Raw genomic sequence first — 19,722 nt, 5'->3', positions numbered from 1 at the left:
TGGGAGTGTTTCCTTAATTTTTCTTTTAGATTTTTAGATTTTTCATCATTAGTGTATAGGAATTCAAGACATTTCTGTGCATTAATTTTGTATCCTGCTACTTTACCAAATTCATTGATTAGCTCTAGCAGTTTTCTGGTGGCATCTTTAGGATTCTCTGTGTATAGTATCATGTCATTTGCAAACAGTGACAGCTTTACTTCTTCTTTTCCAATTTAGATTACTTTTACTTATTTTTCTTCTCTGATTGCTGTGGCTAAAACTTCCAAAACTATGTGGAATAATAGTGGTGAGAGTGGGCAATCTTGTCTTGTTCCTGATCTTAGTGGAAATGCTTTCAGTTTTTCACAATTGAGAACAATGTTGGCCGTGTGTTTGTTATCTATGGCCTTTATTATGTTGAGGTAGGTTCCCTCTATGCCTCCTTTCTGGAGGGCTTTTATCATAAATGGGTGTTGAATTTTGTTGGAAGCTTTATCTGCATCTCTTGAGATGATCATATTTTTTTTCTCCTTCAATTTGTTAGTATGATTTATCACATCGATTGATTTGCATATACTGAAGAACCCTTGCATCCTGGGATAAACCCCAATTGATCATGGTGTATGATCCTTTTAATGTGCTGTTGGATTCTGTTTGCTAGTATTTTAGGGAGGATTTTTGCATCTATGTTCATCAGTGATATTGGCCTGTAGTTTTCTTTGTTTGAGACATTTTGTCTGGTTTTGGTATCAGGGAGATGGTGGCCTCGTAGAATGAGTTTGGGAGTGTTCCTCCCTCTGCTATATTTTGCAAGAGTTTGAGAAGGATAGGTTTTAGTTCTTCTCTAAATGTTTGATAGAATTCGCCTGTGAAGCCATCTGGTCCTGGGCTTTAGTTTGTTGGAAGATTTTTAATCACAGTCTCAATTTCAGTGCTTGTGATTGTTTTGTTTATATTTTCTATTTCTTTCTGGGTCAGTCTCAGAAGGTTGTGCTTTTCTAAGAATTCTGTTTCTTCCAGGTTTTCCATTTTATTGGCATAGAATTGCTTGTAGTAATCTCTCATGATCCTTTGTATTTCTGCAGTGTCAGTTGTTACTTCTCCTTTTTCATTTCTAATTCTATTGATTTGTTTCTTCTCCCTTTTTTCTTGATGAGTCTGGCTAATGGTTTATCAATTCTGTTTATCTTCTCAAAGAACAAGCTTTTAGTTTTATTGATCTTTGCTATTGTTTCCTTCATTTCTTTTTCATTTATTTCTGATGTGACCTTTATGATTTCTTTCCTTCTGTTGTCTTTGGGTTTTTCTTGTTCTTTCTCTAATTGCTTTAGGTGTAAAGTGAGGTTGTTTATTTGAGATGTTTCTTGTTTCTTGAGGTAGGATTATATTGTTATAAACTTCCGTCTTAGAACTGCTTTTGCTGCATCCCATAGGTTTTGGATCATTGTGTTTTCATTGTCATTTGTTTCTAGGTTTTTTTTTTTGTTTTTTTTTTTTTGTGGTACATGAGCCTCTCACCTTTGTGGCCTCTCCCGTTGCGGAGCGCAGGCTCAGCAGCCATGGCTCACAGGCCTAGCCACTCTGAGGCATGTGGGATCTTCCCGGACCGGGGCACGAACCCGTGTCCCCTGCGTCGGCAGGTGGACTCTCAACCACTGCACCACCAGGGAAGCCCTCTAGGTATTTTTTGATTTCCTCTTTGATTTCTTCAGTGATCTCTTGGTTATTAAGTAGTGTGTTGTTTAACTTCCATGTGTTTGTATTTTTTACAGATGTTTTCCTGTAATTGATATCTAGTCTCATAGCATTGTGATCAGAAAAGATACTTGATACAATTTCAATTTTCTTAAATTTACCAAGGCTTGATTTGTGACCCAAGATGTGATCTATCCTGGATAATGTTCCGTGAGCACTTGAGAAGAAAGTGTATTCTGTTGTTTTTGGATGGAATGTCCTATCAGTATCAATTAAGTCCATCTTGTTTAATGTGTCATTTAATGCTTGTGTTTCCATATTTATTTTCATTTTGGATGATCTGTCCATTGGTGAAAGTGGGGTGTTAAAGTCCCCTAGTATGATTGTGTTACTGTCGATTTCCCCTTTTATGGCTGTTAGCATTTGCCTTACGTATTGAGGTGCTCCTCTGTTGGGCGCATAAATATTTACAATTGTTATATCTTCTTCTTGGATTGATCCCTTGATCATTATGTAGTTTGCTTCTTTTTCTCTTGTAATAGTCTTAGTCTTCATTTTAAAGTGTATTTTGTCTGATATGAGAATTGCTACTCCAGCTTTCTTTTGATTTCCATTTCCATGGAATACCTTTTTCCATCCCCTCCCTTTCAGTCTGTATGTGTCCCTAGGTCTGAAGTGGGCCTCTTGTAGACAACATATATATGGGTCTTGTTTTTGTACCCATTCAGCCAGTCTTTGTCTTTTGGGAGCATTTAGTCCATTTACATTTAAGGTAGTTATTGATATGTATATTCCTATTACCATTTTCTTAATTGTTTTGGGTTTGTTATTGTAGGTCTTTTCCTTCTCTTGTGTTTCCTGCCTAGGGAAGTTCCTTTAGCATTTGTTGTAAAGCTGGTTTGGTGGTGCTGAATTCTCTTAGCTTTTGCTTGTCTCTAAAGGTTTTTATTTCGCCTTCAAATCTGGATGAGATCCTTGCTGGGTAGAGCAGTCTTGGTTGTAGGTTTTTCCATTTCATCACTTTAAATATGTCCTGCCAGTCCCTTCTGGCTTGCAGAGTTTCTGCTGAAAGATCAGCTGTTAACCTTATGGGGATTCCCTTGTATGTTATTTGTTGTTTTTCCCTTGCTGCTGTTAATATTTTTTCTTTGTATTTAATTTTTGATAGTTTGATTAATATGTGTCTTGGCGTGTTTATCCTTGAATTAATCCTGTTGGGACTCTCTGAGCTTCCTGAACTTGATTAACCATTTCCTTTCCCGTATTAAGGAAGTTTTCAACTGTGACTCTTCAGATATTTTCCCAGTCCCTTTCTTTTTCTCTTCTTCTTCTGGGCCTCCTATAATTCGAGTGTTGGTATGTTTAATGTTGTCCCAGAGGTCTCTAAGACTGTGCTCAATTCTTTTCATTCTTTTTTCTTTATTCTGCTCTGTGGTAGTTATTTCCCGTATTTTATCTTCTAGGTCACTTATCCGTGCTTCTGCCTCAGTTATTCTGCTATTGCTTCCTTCTACAGAATTTTTAATTTCATATATTGTGTTGTTCATCATTGTTTGTTTGTTCTTTAGTTCTTCTAGGTCCTTGTTAAACGTTTATTGTATTTTCCCCATTCTATTTCCAAGTTTTGGATCATCTTTTTTTATCATTAGTCTGAATTCTTTTTCTGGTAGACTGCCTATTTCCTATTTGTTTGGTCTGCTGGGTTTTTACTTTGCTCCTTCATCTGCTGTGTGTTTCTGTGTCTTCTCATTTTGCTTATCTTACTGTGTTTGGGGGTCTCCTTTTCTCAGGCTGCAGGTTTGTAGTTCTTGTTGTTTTTGGTGTCTTTCCCCATTGGCTAGGGTTAGTTTAGTGGGTTGTGTAGGTTTCCTGGTGGAGGGGACTAGTGCCTGTGTTCCGGTGTATGAGGCTGGATTTTGTCTCTCTAGTAGGCAGGACCACATCCGGTGGTGTGTTTTCGGGTGTCTGTGACCTTATTATGATTTTAGCCAGCCTCTCTGCTAATGGGTTGTGTTCTCTGTTGTGTTCCTGTCTTGCTAGTTGTTTGGCATAGGGTATCCAGCCCTGTAGCTTGCTGGTCGTTGCGTGGTGCTGGGTCTTAGCATTGAGATGGAGGTCTCTGGGAGAGCTTTTGCCATTTGATATTATGTGGAGCCGGCAGGTCTCTGGTGGATCAATGTCCTGAACTCGGCTTTCCCACCTCAGAGGCACAGGCCTGACACCTGGCTGGAGCATTAAGACCCTGTCAGCCACATGGCTCAGAAGAAAAGGGAGAAAAACAGAAAGAAAGAAAGAAAAATAATAATAAAATAAAAGTTATTAAAATAAGAAATAATTATGAAAAATAAAAATAATTAGTAAGAATTTAAAAAATTAAGTAATTTAAAAAGAAAGCAAAAAGGGCTTCCCTGGTGGCGCAGTGGTTGAGAGTCCGTCTGCCGATGCAGGGGACATGGGTTCGTGCCCCGAGCCGGGAAGATCCCACTTGCCGCGGGGCGCCTGGGCCTGTGAACCATGGCTGCTGAGCCTGCGCGTCCGGGACCTGTGCTCCGCAACGGGAGAGGCCACAGCAGTGAGAGGCCTGCGTACTGCAAAGAAAAAAAAAAAAAGAAAGCAAAAAAAAAAAAAGAGCAGAGCACCCAAAGCAAAAAAGAGATCCACCAATGATAACAAGCACTAAAAACTATACTAAAAAAATAGGACAGACAGAACCCTAGGACAAATGGTAAATGCAAAACTATACAGACATAATCACACAAAGAAGCATATACATGTACACTCACAAAAAGAGAAAAAGGAAAAATGTATATATATCTATATATTAAAAAAAAAAACACAGGAAGAGAGCAACCAAATCAATAAACAAATCTACCAATGGTAATAAACTGTAAATACTAAACTAAGATAAGCAGAAAATCAGAAACAAATTAGATGCAGAAAGCAAACCCCATGTTCCACATGTAGATGTATTTCTAATGTATTTGTGGGTAGGACGGTGATCTCCACGTCTTACTCCTCCGCCATCTTGAAGGTCTCCCCTCTAGCATAGCTTTTTACGTCTGAAAGAAAGGTGATAGAAAAAGTTCAGGACTTTGGAGTCAGTATGACCTGGATTTGAATCATCACTTTGCCACTTGCTAACTTGCAAGGGCTTGTTTCTTAATCTTTCAGAGTGTCTGTGTCCATATAAATTCTACATATGTTAAATAAAATGTGTCTGAATTTCAGTCATTCCAAACTATTTATTGAGAAGCTACTGTGAAAAACACAAAGTCCTGACTCATGGAGCTTATTATAGCTTTTCTGATGGGGGGCATGTCAGATAGTAAATAAATAGGCCTATAACTCTGATGTCTATTAGTAATTGCTCTGAAGAAAATACAGCAGGGGAAGGATATAGAAAAAGACCAGCATTGTGTGTGGAGTAGAGGTGTTGAATGTTATTAAATATAGCATATAGAAAGTCCTTATAATATCTGGTTTGAGGAGCGATCAGAAGGAAGTGAGGGAGAAATCCAAGCAAATGTCTAGGGGAAAGAGTGTTCCAGCAAGTAAGGGAACAATACATGCAAAAACTCTGAGGTGAGAGCATATTTGCTATGTTCAAGGAACAGTGAGGAGGTGAGGCCAGTGATGCTGGGGCAGAGATGTGTTTCATGGAAATAGCTGGAGATTAGGTCAGATATAGCCAGGGCCCAGGTCACATAAGGCCTTTTAGGATATCTAGGACTTTGAAATTCATTCTGAATGAGATAGGAGGTCGTGGAGGGTTCTGTGCAGAGGAGTGACATGATCTGTTTTTATTAGTTTCATTCTGACTGCTGTGTTAATAATAGACCAGGCAGGGTAGGGGTACTTGTGGGAAAAGTTGGACTGGGAGATCAGTTAGGAGGTTAGTGCAGGTATTAAAGGGAGAGATGGTGGTGGCATGTCACATGGACCAAGGTGACAGATGTGGAGGTAGGTGGTTGGATTCTGGTTATATTTTAAAGAATTTCCTGATAGATTGGACAGGTAGAGAGGAATCAAGAACCACTGTGTTCTTTGTTTTTGTTATTTATTTTTGGCTTGTGCAATTGAAGGGTAAGGAAAAGGGTGGGACTGAACAGATTTATGGGGGACAGTGGAAATTCGAAGTCTGTTTTGGATGTTTTAAATATGAAATGTCTGTAAGTAGTAGATATGGATGTGGAGTTTAGGGAGGAGGTTGGGCTGGAGGTTAAAATGTAGGAGACATCAGGATACAGGTAGCATTTAAAGCCATGGGACTTGAGGGCCTCAACAAGAGAGTGACAATAGGTAGAATAGTGACAATAGATAGTACTAGACCCCTCTCTAGTACTTAGGGGTCTGCCAAAGGGGAGAAAGTCATCAAAGGAGACTGAAAAGGAGCAGTGGGAAGAAAACCAGGTGATGAAAGCATTCCAGGACGTAGGGATCAATTGTGTCAAATGCTGTTGGGTCAGGTAAGGTGAGGTCTGAGAATTATCCAGGGTACTTGGCAACGTGGAGGTGATTAGGGATTTTCACGAATAGCCTTTGTGGAATGAAAGCCTAATTAGTTGTAAGTTTAAGAGGAAATGGAAGAGAAGAAGTAAAGACAGAATAAAGACATCTCTTTGAGGAGTTTTGTTGCAAAGGAAGCAGAGAAAGGGGAACTGTAGACGGGACACGCCCTTTCCAGTTTGCAACCCTCTGCCCTGCCTTCTTGTCACACCAGGTTTACTTCATTCACTCATTGATTACCTACTAGGACCCTGTAGGTATCTGAGTTTTCACCTGTACCTTACACGTTCTCTGAGAACATGTAATCAAACCATCTGGTACAGGACTACAAGCGGTAGTTGCTGTTACTGATCAAGAAGAGTAATAAGCAAAGGCAGCAATACGATAGAAAGATACTTGTCTAAGGAATGGAACATTTTAATTCTAAAGTGTCATTAACCCCAGAATCACTCAAGTATATACGCTACTATTTGAACCTTGCCTCATCTTCCCGAGATAGTTTTTTTTTTTTTAATGAACACCAGTGTGGTACACTAACACATCCTACTATCTTTCAATTTTTAAATTCAGTGAAAAGTGAGTATTTACTTTGAGCTATTTGTTTTAGATGCTAAAAGACCTACACGGCTATGCAAGTTAGTTCTTTTCTTCAAATTTATAATTCATGGGGGGCAATTACCAAAATAACCACAACTTTGGAGGAGTACAGTGTACTGATTGGGGTGCATCAAAAGGGGCTCCTGGGGGAGATAATATTTAAAGTGACCCTTTACACGTTGGTATGGTTCTTTGGAACAGAGGGCTTTGTAGGGAATAGAAATAATACTAGTAAAAGCTTAGAAGCAGGAAAGCATATGTCTAAATAGTTTACTGATTAGTGTGGCCATCTTTGTGGCTAGTTCAAATTGCTGGGTGGTTATTTTAATGAACTATGTGCAAAGCAAATAGCACAGCCTGAATCTGGTTATAAAATAAGGTTCATGTGATTTGACTTTAGCACTATATGTAGTTAATTAGTTTTAACTGTAGCTCTGATTCTTGAATACTAATCTGTTTCTATAAAGATTTCCTAATTTTTAATTGAATTTTACATATTTTAATGAAAAGTTTAAAATTGGACCTGTGTCTCATAAACTGATGCTTTGGGTAAAATAAGAACTTTGTATTGATTACTTCCAATATTCAAAATATGTTAAGACATTCTCAGCTTTAATCCTGAGACAGAATGATACATATTGTCATTGCTTTAATACTTCTTTATATGTTCTTTTAAGACTTAAAACAAGGTTCAGTTAGTCTTTGTAAAAAGCATTTTTAGAAAATTTGAAGAAAAGAATTTATGTTGTGAAACTTTAAAAGTAATTGCATAGTTCTCCTCTCACGTGAATATTCTAGGAGTTTGAGAAGAGATTGTAATGGAGCAGGACCCTCTGGGGCCTTCCTGTGGCAGACACTTCCCCCATATCCTCTGCTTTAGCTCCTCTCTGAAGTACCTGGATAATAGTATTCTGTGCACATTTCCTGAGTTGTTTTACAGATTTGTAACAAGATTACATGTGCCAAAGTCATTTCTTTCTGTCTTTAGGAAATGGAGTTATTTTTTCCTTCGAGTGGAGTCTGTGGGCCAGCAAACACTGCTAAATTTACCAGCTGTACTACTTGTTGCATTGTTAAGCCCCATGCCATCAGCGAAGGTAAGTGCTGTGTTGAATACAATATAGCCAATACATTTTGCTAATAGGAGCTTATTTTGTTAATGTTTGTTTTTTCTTGATATATTTTATATATAGAAATTAAAGTATAATTTTAATATTTTCATTCATTTTTTTTGAAGGCACATGAATAAAGGTGACATAATATGAGGGCAAAATCTATCTGAATCTGTATCTTTCTCTTTGTATCTGAGCATTTCTAAAAGGTGTTCCTTGGGTTGCTGATTATGGTCATGCTCGTTCTGTTACTGGTCTTGATTCCTTGACTTACTCTGCCTCCTCTCCTCCCAACCACATGACTGTGATTCACTTAATTCACTTAAACAGCACTCCTAATCGAGAACAATATCTACCATATCTGCAGTATGCCCTTTCTGAGAAAGCTATAGAAACTTCTTTTGGTTCTCTGTATCTGAAACAAAGTTCTTTGACTGGTGTATGTGTGTGTGTGTGTGTGTGTGTGTGTGTGTGTGTGTGTGTGTGTGAGAGAGAGAGAGAGAGAGAGAGAGAGAGTTTGTACATTTTTTCTTCATTTTCCTTCATCTGTTTGTTTTAGTCTGCTCAATGTATTTTTGTCAGCCATCCCAAATCCTTTTGGAAATGAGATGGGGTATAATTTAAAAGATCATCCTTAAAAAACTAGAATATACTAAATAATAGATGAATGAATGGATTTTTAAAAATTTCATTTTCTAAATATTATATGGGTTTAAGTAATTTTTAGTCTTTAAAGATTAAAACTATATTTCATATACCCATATTTGATATGTAACAGTAGAGGCATATGAGTTAAAGTATAAGAAATTTTTGTTAAATCTAATCAGATGGCAGAATACTTTATTTAAACTTTGACATTTCAGGGCATTTTTTCCTTGTTGCTTTTTAAACCTCAATTTTAGGGATGCTTTAAAACGATTCTGAAATGTGTAGTTAACCCAATTCAGCTTAAACTGTGGTTACAATTAAATATAGTTTGAAGTTTCATGTTGAATTTATTATTAGCTTTACTTGGCCCCCTTTCAATTGCTGGTTTATGTTTCTTTTTCTATAATGATCTGATTTCCTGGTATATTTAATTTCACCTGTGGTCTAGAAGAAGAGATTTTTTAAAAAGGAGTTATGAAGAGAGCAGCTGAAATGGAACAGGGAGTGTTACCTTCTGTTGATTGTCCACTCCCCCAAAGAAGACCTGAATGGCTTGTTGATTAAGCAAGACTGAGTTTACTGCCTACTGCAGTAAGGAGATCACACCTGGATGGAGTCTTAGTGGACTTCACAATGGAGAGGTCACGGGCAGATATTGTAGAATTTCAGGTGTGACCTTGAGATATGTAAGGTGGGTCTGTCAATGCGGTGATATGATTGAAATGGGGCAACATTTATGATATAATAGTTTAGAATTAGTAGAAACAGTGAGGCAAGGATTTTAACCAAGTCTTAAAAGTATTTTGTTTGATGAGTGAGTTATTTGCCCAGTTGAGGGAATATTGTGAACTGTTTGAATAGACTATTGTTGAGATAAATGGACTTTTGGGAGGTTCCTGAAGTGAACAATGAAGTTATTTAATGATTTACAGCTTTATCTTTGTGGGTAATAATTTCTTGGCACAAATGATAATGTCATGTGGATGTAGGCGGCATTAATTCTTAGTCTTTTAGTTAATTTACATGGATGCGGTGATTCACTTCTGACTTCTAAGAGAGCTAGAAAAAAAGAGCTTAGTTTGTGGAATAGATGGTGGAAGAAAATAACAGGATATCCTAGGATATTTGCAGTCTTTTTACATATGTAGATTGAAATATATTTTGTTATTTGGGGACTCAGGTTTTAAAAGGGAAGAAAAACAAGGTGAATTTTTCTGTTTTTTTTCGAACTTAAAAATTATGCAATGTGTTTGTTTTAGTATTATTTATATGTAGTTAGTTTAATTCCATTGATGAAATGAATTATTTTCCCTCTGAAATCAGGCTGTGTAGGTTTGTATTCTGGCTCTGCTACTTACTAGCCATGAGGATATTGGATAAATTACTTAACCTCTTTGTACCATGTTTCCTCATCTATAAGATGAGAATAATAGTATACCTTCTTCACAAGGTAACTGTAAGGTTTAAATGCACTTAATGTAATGGTTAGATAACTAAATGATTCAATGTAGAGATTAATGTCCTAAGCAGTGCCCAGCACTTACTTAAGTGCTACATAAGTGTTAGACATTATTACTATTATGATTACTGCTCTATTACTACTACTACTACCAATATCATTATCTTTTAATTTTTAACTAAAGGTGAATGACTCCTTAGAAACAAAGCAATAGTTTAAAATACTAACAAAATCCATCATCCACAGAGAGAAAGAAAATCCCTATTAGTGTGTAAGGAACAAAATATTTTATTTTTCTGAAAGTCTGGGTCTAACTTAAGCCCATGAAGTGGGATCATTGCTTCCATCTAGTCGATTCAGCAGCGATCAGCAATTACATACTCTGATCATCCATTACGGTTGGCACTGGGCAGGAGGTGGTAGCCAAATCTGGGAGAGCTGCTTTTGCACTTGTAATGGCCAAAAAAATTAGCCTTTTGAAGTATTAGAACCCTGAAGTTTTGTTGGAAATTTTCCTTTCTTATAACAGATTTCTGCATTAAACGATTTTACTGCATTGTATGATTTTAGTTTCCTCCTCAGTACAATGAGTCACGATGGTTTAAAAAGTTTCCTCTCAGCCTTTAAACCCAGATATTCTATTATTCTGTGGAACTGTATTGAAAATTCTTATAAAAGAAAGTTATATTCTGTATCTCAATGTTGTGTTTTGGCTGTAACATTTCTATTTTCATGGAGGCTATTTCAAAGCAATTTTAGATGTTTAAAAGATATATAGAGACAGTTTGGAGGTTGTCTGTTTACATTTAACTAAATAGGAAGCAAATTACTTATTAGAATGTTAGCCAGTTTATAAATTTAATGCCAGAATGGTCTCTGATACACTAACTGAAACAGGACTAGATCTTCAGCAAGATCATATTTATCAAGTTCCTCACTTTTAAAAATTGAGCTATTCTTACTCAGAACCTCTTTCAGAGTGTTAATTTCCACCCTGAATGGTAGTTTTGATGCTAGGTAGGCCAAGAGCCCTAGAAGAGACAGTCCACCCTGTGGAACCCCCCTGAATTTGGGCGGATTGAATTGGTTAAGTTCCCAGCTTTTTTGTATTGGATTTCCTTCAAGTAATTCAGCTTCTGGGATACTATGGAAGAGCCGTGACATTTTTTGGTGTAGAGAGATTGGATTTACATATGATTTGACTTACATGTAGAATCTAAAAAACAAGTAAACAAACAAAAGAGAAACAGACTCATAGATTCAGAGAACAAACTGGTGGTTGCCAGAGGGGAGGGGCATAGGGGTATGGGCAAAATAGGTGAAGGGGATTAAAAGGTACAAATTTATAGCTATAAAATAAATAAGTCAGGAGGTTGTAATGTACATGTAGGGAATATAGCTAGTAATACTGTAACAGCTTTGTATGGTGTCGGATGATAACTGGTTTTATTGTGGTGATTATTTCATAAGGTCGAATTGCTGTACACCTGAAACTAATATAGATTGTATGTTAATTATAAATAAAGAGATTGGATTTAACATTGTTAATCTAACTCAATTTCAGTAAAAATTCTTGGAGTGGCCCAGTTTTGCTTAGAATGTCACAGTTTTGGAGTTTTGTGATTGTTTTATTCTATCTGAAGGAGTTGAAGCTAATTTATAACAGATGCACCAAGTACATTGAACTACATATAAGACCCTGATTTTTTATGGAACTTAGCATGCATTTTGAAATGCAGAATTATAGGCAGTAAAAATATCTAATGAATTTGCAAGTTGTGGGAACTTTAAATGAAATCACTAATTTATTGACTTGAAAGGAATCTCAAGAGTTCTGTTAGTTCTACAAAAGAATCCCAATCTTCAGGAAGGATTACATTTAATGGTCCTAACGAAGTAGTTGAGCATTACGCTACTGAAAAAATTTTTTAGAAATAATGAAAGTTTACCTGTTAATATGTTCCAATGTCCAATAACCCTTAGAGGAAAATGAGAGTCCCTGGGATTGTCAGTTTTAATGACTTGACTGAGGGCAGAGTGGAAGAAGGTCTCAAATCTTGTTAATGAGACTGTTAGAAAGTACTTTTCTTAAGTATAGAACAACAATAAAAAATTTTATTACTAATTGCAGTTCTTATTTATGGAGTGATAAGTACTTTACATGAATTATTTAATTCTTAAAACTGTAAAGGTAGGTACTGTTTGAAACATATGCCACAGAGGAGGAAACCTAGGCAGTGAGATGTTAAGTAACTTGCTCAAAGTCACACAGCTCTTAAGTGGTGCGGTTGAGATTTGCACCAAGTTTGTCTTCGTTTATACCATTCTTCATTCATACATTATCACTTAGACCCTATAAATCCCCATCATCAAATTTGATTATTAACCCCATTTTACAGATGTGGAATCTAAGAATTAGAAGGGATAGGTAACATCTTGAAATCCAGGGCTGTTTGATTCTACAGCTGGAATTATTTGTGCCATTCCATGAATATTGAGGTCAATTGATTGTGGAAAGATGTTCTTGATAAGTATGAAGGGTGATTTTAATACTTTAAAAAATCTTAACATACTTATGGTTTAAGATGGGACCTGGAGAAATGACTGCTGTTCTGGACAAGGTAATGGCAGTTAAGAGATGAATAACAAATAATTGAGAATTGTAAATTTAGAATACTTCCTTAGAACTTTTCCAGTTAAATGGGAATAATGCTTTTTATATTTTTAAAGATGTTTAATTTGACTAAAACAGTTCTTGTTTCTTTTATCCTATTTTTATATTTCAAGAATCTCCTTTTCCTAGGTGTAATTTATTTCCATTTGTTTCAGGTTACTCTGTCCCTTGCTCCTGCACTCCAGCACTGCTGCCTGCCTTTCAGTTCTCTAATACCCCTTGTTCCTTCTCTCCTGAGGGCCTTTTTACATGCTCTTCCCTTTGCCTGGGATGTGCATCCCCTCCTCCTTCCCCCAGCCCCCAAAATGTAATTTTTCTCAGAGAAACCCCAAGTGACATGTTCTCTTGGCATGCTGTGCTTTTCTTTTATAGCCCTTAGTACGCTTTGCTATTATATATTGTATAATTAGTATGTATGTGCGTATATATATATATGTACATATATATTTATAGCTACAATGCATAATATATATTAATTTTTGAGTGATCATTGTCTTTTTCCTCTACTAGATTACAAACTGATTACAGGAACAGTATTTGTTTCATTGTCATACTTTAAAAAATATTTTGTACTCCTCATAATTTTTCTTTTAGCCCATGTGTTATTTAGGAGTCTTTAGTGTCTGAACATTGTCAGAGAATATGGTCTCTATGATGGATATTTCTTTGAAATTTGTTGATGTCCTTTGTGACTTAACTCATGGCTCATTAAAAAAAAATTCCAGTGTGTGTTTGAAAGGAAGGATATTGTTGCATCGTTCTCCCTTTACATGTAAATAGCTATTGATTCAAACCTGTTGTCCAAACTGAATTTTTTTTTTTTTTTGTCTGTTTGGATAATCAGTTTCTGAAAAAAACTTTGTTAAATTCTTCCACATTAAAATTATCTATTATTATGAATTTGTCATTTCTCCCTTTAATTTGGACTGCTTTTGCTTTGTATGTCCTGAGGCTTTGTTGTGTGTGATTATCTTTTTGCTCATTACATTAGTCTTACTTTAGTTCCAGTAATTGTTTTTTGTTGTTTACCTTAAAGGGAGGCATGTCTTTTCCCAATTTTTTTAAGCCTTTTGCTTATAATATATATCTTATAATCACTATGACTGAATTTTGTTTCATTCCTATTTAAGGAATTTTTGCTTTTTCAATCCAATCTAGTAGTCTTAGAATAGTTGAATTTAACCCATTGCCATTTATTGTGATAACTGATTTGGATTTCTTTATCTTTCTTAAAGTTTTTTTTTCATTATTTTCCCCTGCTCTTAAACCCCCACCCCTTTCCACCTTCTGTTGGATGGACAAATTTTTCTTTATTGCCCTCTTTCTCTTTTGTTTATCTGCTAGTTTGAAAGTCCTAGATCAGGGAATCAGCAGACTATAGCCATTGGGCTAAGTCGGGTCATCTGCCTGGTTTCATAAATAAAGTTTTACTGGAACACAGCCATACTCATTTATGTATTATCTATGGCTGCTTTTATTGCTACAGGAGTAGGGTTGAGTAGTTGTGACAGATACAGTAAAACTTCAAAAGAGTAAAACCTAAAGTCTGACCCTTTACAGAAAAAGTTTCCTGACCTCTGTTATAGAGTGTATATTTTTAAATTGGTTCTGCCTAAATTTTAGCATATGTACTTAACTCTAAATTTTATTAATAAAATTTAAACTTGTTCACTCTGTCCAAATTTTTCCAAAGGCGAAGACTTTAGAATGCTTTAAGCAGCCACTGAAATGTTCTTTTCCCATCTTCCAAGTTATTGGTATGAGAATGTCCTTCTTTTTTAACTTTAAATAACTTTATTGATGTATAATTTATGTAACATAAAATGTACATATTTTAATTGTACATTTCTAGCACTGTAATACAGTGTCTAAAACTCTTAGAGTTAAGAAGTCTTTCTTAATGGATAAACTTGGTCCTGGTTGATGTCTCCTTGCAGACATTTAGACGATGAGTAGTTTTGATTGTTTGAATGTTACTGTGTGAAAGCAGGAGGATTGAATAGATTTATTCCAGGCTTAATTGTGTACCTTTATGATTATAGTTGTTTTTTTTTTTTTAATCAATGACAAAGCAATGAGAAATCACTGTGTCTTTTATTGTTGGAAGACAGGGCTTGCTCTTCACACCTGACTGGAATAAAGAAACATCTGTTGCTAGGCAGCCAAAGCACTAGCACCTAGCAACTGTGATGTGTGCATCAGGAATCGTAAGCTCTCTTCAGAGCCTAGTGAAGTGTAGTACAAGCAAAAGATCTATCTATACTCAAATGTCTGAATTAGAAGAAACAAGAATATAGATAAAAGAATGGCAGAGAGTTCAGTGAAAATCCTACAGTACCTGGCAAGGATGATCATAGGATATAATGTTTGGAATGACTGTTATAATTCTATGGCTTGACACTAATTATGTGGCCTTGAAGACATTTCTTGACCTCCTAAAGCTTCATTTTTTTGATCTGCAAAATGGAGGTGATAGAACCTACGTCATAAATAAGTAAATACATGTGATGCACTTGGAATAATTTGCATACTAAGTATACAATAAAGTGTTAGCTATTAACAGTAGCAGTTTTAGAGATTATATCACATGACACATTTTTTAAAAACCTGAAGTAGTTGTGTTTTAGTTATCTATTGCTTTATAACAACCATCACCAAACTTAGTTCCTTAAAAATGGTTTCTCACAATTCTGTGTATTACCTGGGCTCAGTTGGGAATTCTCCTGTGGTATACCTGGGGTCACTTGGGTGGCTTCATTCAGCTGGGAGCTGTGCTGGAACTGAAATGTACAAGATAGTTTCTCATCCTTCAGAGACTTTTTCCACATGGCATCTCACCATTCAGTAGTCTATCCTAAGCTTCTTTATGGCATGGTTGCTGGCTTCCAAAAGGAGCATTCCAAGACAATCTTCATTGTGCAAGTGCTAATCAAGCCTCTGCTTGCATCATGCCTTAATGTCCCAATGGCTAAGTCTAGTCATGTGGCCAAATCATTATGAGAGGAATTACACAAAGGCATGAATACCAGGGATCATGATTCACTGGGGACCGCCAATGTAGCAGTTTCCCTCAAGTGGTATAAAGCATCCTAAGACCTTAACACGGTAGGAATGTGGTACTCGAACCCAAATCAGTGGTGGTGTGTAATTGTATGCTAGACAGTGCTTCTCAAACTTTAGTGTGCACCAGAACCACTTGGGGGACTTTTAAAATGCATATGTCTGGGCCCTAACTTCAGAACTTAGTTTAGTAAGTCTGGACTAGAGCCCAGAAATAAGCATTTAAATAGTCTCCCCAGGTTGTCCTGATGAACACCTAATGTCCAGTTTGAGAACCATTTATTAGAAATTTTGCGGACAGGGAACACTCTGCATTTCCTCTGGTGATCTGCCTTTATCAGAGGCTGGCCTTAGGAAATTTTATACCAAGCTTATTCCTAGCTTGTTCTCTGTGGCACGTTAATAGCAACCATGGGGAAGGTTAAGGAAGAGTCACCTTTTGGTTTTCAATTATTCGTATGACTCTACAGGGGTAGTTCCCTGTGCTAGATTTCAGGTTGGTGAGAATTTCTTGGAGTGATGGAAAATTTGGGTATCCAGGGCACTCTGCTTTACCAAAGTAGCATCTCAAATACTTGTTTATTTCTATTTAGCAGTTGTTTAACAAAAATAACAGAAAAGTTTATCTGTGGCTAGGCAGTCCTTAGATTGACATTTCTCTCTAGTGAGATTAGAATGAAACCCATTTTCATTGAAAGAGCGCTAGAAGAAGTGTAACTTTAAGGAAGGTGACTTCTAAGATCTCTCAGAAGTCTTAGTGTAGTTGTAAACTTTAGGACTATAAATGCAACAAACTTAATAAATATCATTTACAAAATTAATTTAAATTTCTTTTATAGTTATTCCATTTTTTGTATTTTGAATCATAAAGTTTATGTTTTGCTAAGTATTTTAAAAAGAAATTTATATAATTAACTTTCAAATCATATTTTATTATACATTTGGAGCATTTATACTTCTAAGTTACTGCACTAAGACTTGTGGGACATCCTGTATGTATATTACTTGAGGGATGATGTTTATTGGCAGGAGGATTATTTTATTTGAAAATAAGTTGGAAACTTCATTTTCCCATTCCTTTTTTCCAACTTTTTTGTATATTAGGATTCAGGAGTCACCTTTCAGGGAATGATGTTATTGAAGCAACTTGACACATTTGCCTTTGAGATATTGATCTGTTGACCTGTTAGATTCTAGATATGCACAGAGTCTTTGGGGAGGAACAGGATCAATTCAAGGTTAAATGCAGAACTTGGATGACAAAATACCACTCCCCTTGCTTATTTTTCACATATATGACTGTTAGAGGGCCATGTCATTGTAGATGTCATAACTAATGCTGAGCATAACTAGAAATGGTCTAGACTTGAGGAAAACCTGTCTCAAAGAGTTTGCAAAGACAGTGTGTTCCCATTCTTCTGCCTTTGAGGAATCTCTGATACTGGTATCTCCTCCTAACTCCTCCTCTGCAAAGATGCCCATGTAATTGCACAATGACAGAAGGAAGACAGGGCTTGCTTCCACTAGGCTGTGGTTCTGCTCTTCCAGCTGATTCCTTCCTCCAGCCCAGGAGCTGGACCCATCTCTGTGGAGCTGGGGTCCAGGGATTCAGGCCACATCGTGTTACTTCATCAGGAAATATTTTAAAAATGAAAAGCCACATGATCTCGTGTGGTAAGACTTTGAAAGATGATTCATGTTACATGACGGATTATAAATGCTGAAATTCTGACAATATGATTACAGTTGATTCTCATGAGGAAGAAAAAAGGCACATATCTAATGAAAAGATGGTACCTTACAAAGGTGGAAAGCTTGGGTTTGCAAATGACATGTTAAAAGACGGGAGCAGTAGATACTTATGAAAAAATGCTGAAGGCACATGATCGCTGTGATTACTTTTTGAGTTGTTTAATAAGTGGTACCCTGCTTTTCTACATATTCGCACATCTTTCCTACTCTAGAAAGTCTGTGGTTCAAAGGTCTTGCTTGTTTTGGTGGTTAGTTCATTTGTAACCTATTACCACCTTACATCGACTATACCTCTGTGTACGGTGGCTTGTGTGTGCCAAGTGGGAAGTTATTTCTCCACCGCCATTTTCATGGTGGTCATCATGGAATAGCTTAGTTATCAAAGGACTGGTTTGCAATGTCTCTTCAGGATAATCTTAAGGATGTTTTTTCATTATTGAAGTATAGTTGACTTACAGTGTTGTGTTAGTTTCTGGTGTACAGCAAAGTGGTTCAGTTTTATATATATATATATAAAATTAAGGATTTTAGTTTAAACAGATTGGAGAGAGCTCAGATGTGCTTGAAGTGTATCTTGAGATTTTTGGTATTGATTTATGCCCAGATTCTCTACTCTTTATTTTTATTCTTTAGAGTATCCTGGATTTGAGGGCAGGCAAACTTTAAGCCAAATCTTACTTACGCATTAGGCTGAGTCAGAAGATGAAATTTCCAGGGGCTTCCCTGGTGGCACAGTGGTTGAGAGTCTGCCTGCCGATGCGGGGGACACGGGTTCGTGCCCCGGTCTGGGAAGATCCCGCATGCTGCAGAGTGGCTGGGCCCGTGAGCCATGGCCACTGGGCCTGCGCGTTTGGAGCCTGTGCTCCGCAACGGGAGAGGCCACAACAGTGAGAGGTCCGCATACAGCAAAAAAAAGAAGATGAAATTTCCAGTATGAGTTTTATGGTGTTTGGCTTTGTATGATGATAGTTTTCATTTAACCTGACTGCTATTAGTTAATGTGATTCAAAACACATGCCTTAAATTCTTAACAACTATAGCGTGAGGATAAATTGGGTAATATATATAAAACCAATTTGAGATCTTTAGGAAAAGTCATCACTCTAAGATCTTACATTGATACATAATTAAAGTTGAATGTTTTCTTTAGGAACTGTGTTCTTTAGGCATTGAAAATACCAGAATGCTCCTTTTAAGGAATAGACATCAAAGAGATACAGAGGTGGGTCATGCTGAGTTTTAGCCTGGAATTTGTCTTAGTAATGTTTATTGGAATTTCTCTTGTATTAACAGAAGTAATATGCATTACATAAAATATAGGAATACAGAAAAATGTTTGTTTTAAAAATCACTTCTACCATTCAGAGATTCTGTTTACAATGTGGCATGTTCTTCCTTCTCTGTCAAACAGCTGAACACAACAATATGGATGAATTTCACAATCTTGAAGTTGAACAAAATAAGACATAGAAAATTAGAAGCCATATGATGCTATTCATAAGTTTAAATATAGGCAAAAGTCAACTATGTTTTTCAAGAATGCATATGTAGGTAGTAAAGAAAAAAGAAATACATGGAAAAGGTTATTCCAAAGTCAGGTAGTCTCTGAGAAGAGAGAGGGTGATGATTGGAGAGGCACACCCAGAGGGCTTCTAGGGTCCTGGCAATGTTCTGATTTTTTTTTTTTTTTGACCTGAGTGGAGGTTACCATATATGTTCACTTTAATATTATAAAACTGAGCATATCTGTTATATATTTTACCATAAAACATATACATTTTATATTTTACAGTAAATATTTAGAAATTGGGCAAGGCATAGAATAGATGGTATAGTATGTTCTTATTTCCTTAAAAACAAAAAGGCCATATCCATATATTTGTACATATGTTGAATATTTCTAGAAGAATATATAAGAAATTACTGACAGTGATTTCCCCTAAGAAGAAAGACTGAGATTCTGGGATGGGAGGGAGATTTACTTTCACCATATACCCTTTTACTTCCATTTTGCATGTTTTCCAATGAGGAATGCTCTTAAAAATTGTGTGAGAGAGGGTAGGGGAAATTAAGACCAAAAAGTCAAAACTTGAGAATTTAATACCTTTATGACTTCCTTTTTAAGATGATGCAGGTTTGGAGTAGAGGGATTAAGGAAGAATTGGACTGAAAATTAAAATCATAAGCTTTTCAGATAACATTCCCCTTGTTCATGGCCAGGAGAATGGTTATTGTGA

At 36.3% G+C, this 19,722-nt stretch overlaps 1 protein-coding gene across 3 annotated transcripts in view; it reads left to right on the top strand.

Moving 5' to 3' along the window:
* The window catches only part of NME7 (NME/NM23 family member 7), a 259,579-nt gene that overhangs the window by 70,417 nt on the left and 169,440 nt on the right, over positions 1 to 19,722 (top strand). For all 3 annotated transcript variants that reach the window (XM_067728571.1, XM_067728572.1, XM_067728570.1), the window contains one exon: positions 7,769 to 7,877. In XM_067728571.1, coding sequence (XP_067584672.1) covers positions 7,769 to 7,877 — 109 coding nt within the window. The remainder of the gene's footprint in view (positions 1 to 7,768; positions 7,878 to 19,722) is intronic.

This window comes from Pseudorca crassidens, chromosome 2 (genome assembly GCF_039906515.1).
Source record: "Pseudorca crassidens isolate mPseCra1 chromosome 2, mPseCra1.hap1, whole genome shotgun sequence".
NCBI lineage: Eukaryota > Metazoa > Chordata > Mammalia > Artiodactyla > Delphinidae > Pseudorca > Pseudorca crassidens.
Note: the sequence above shows the minus strand (reverse complement) of the source record. Positions and strands in the feature narration are given on the sequence as shown.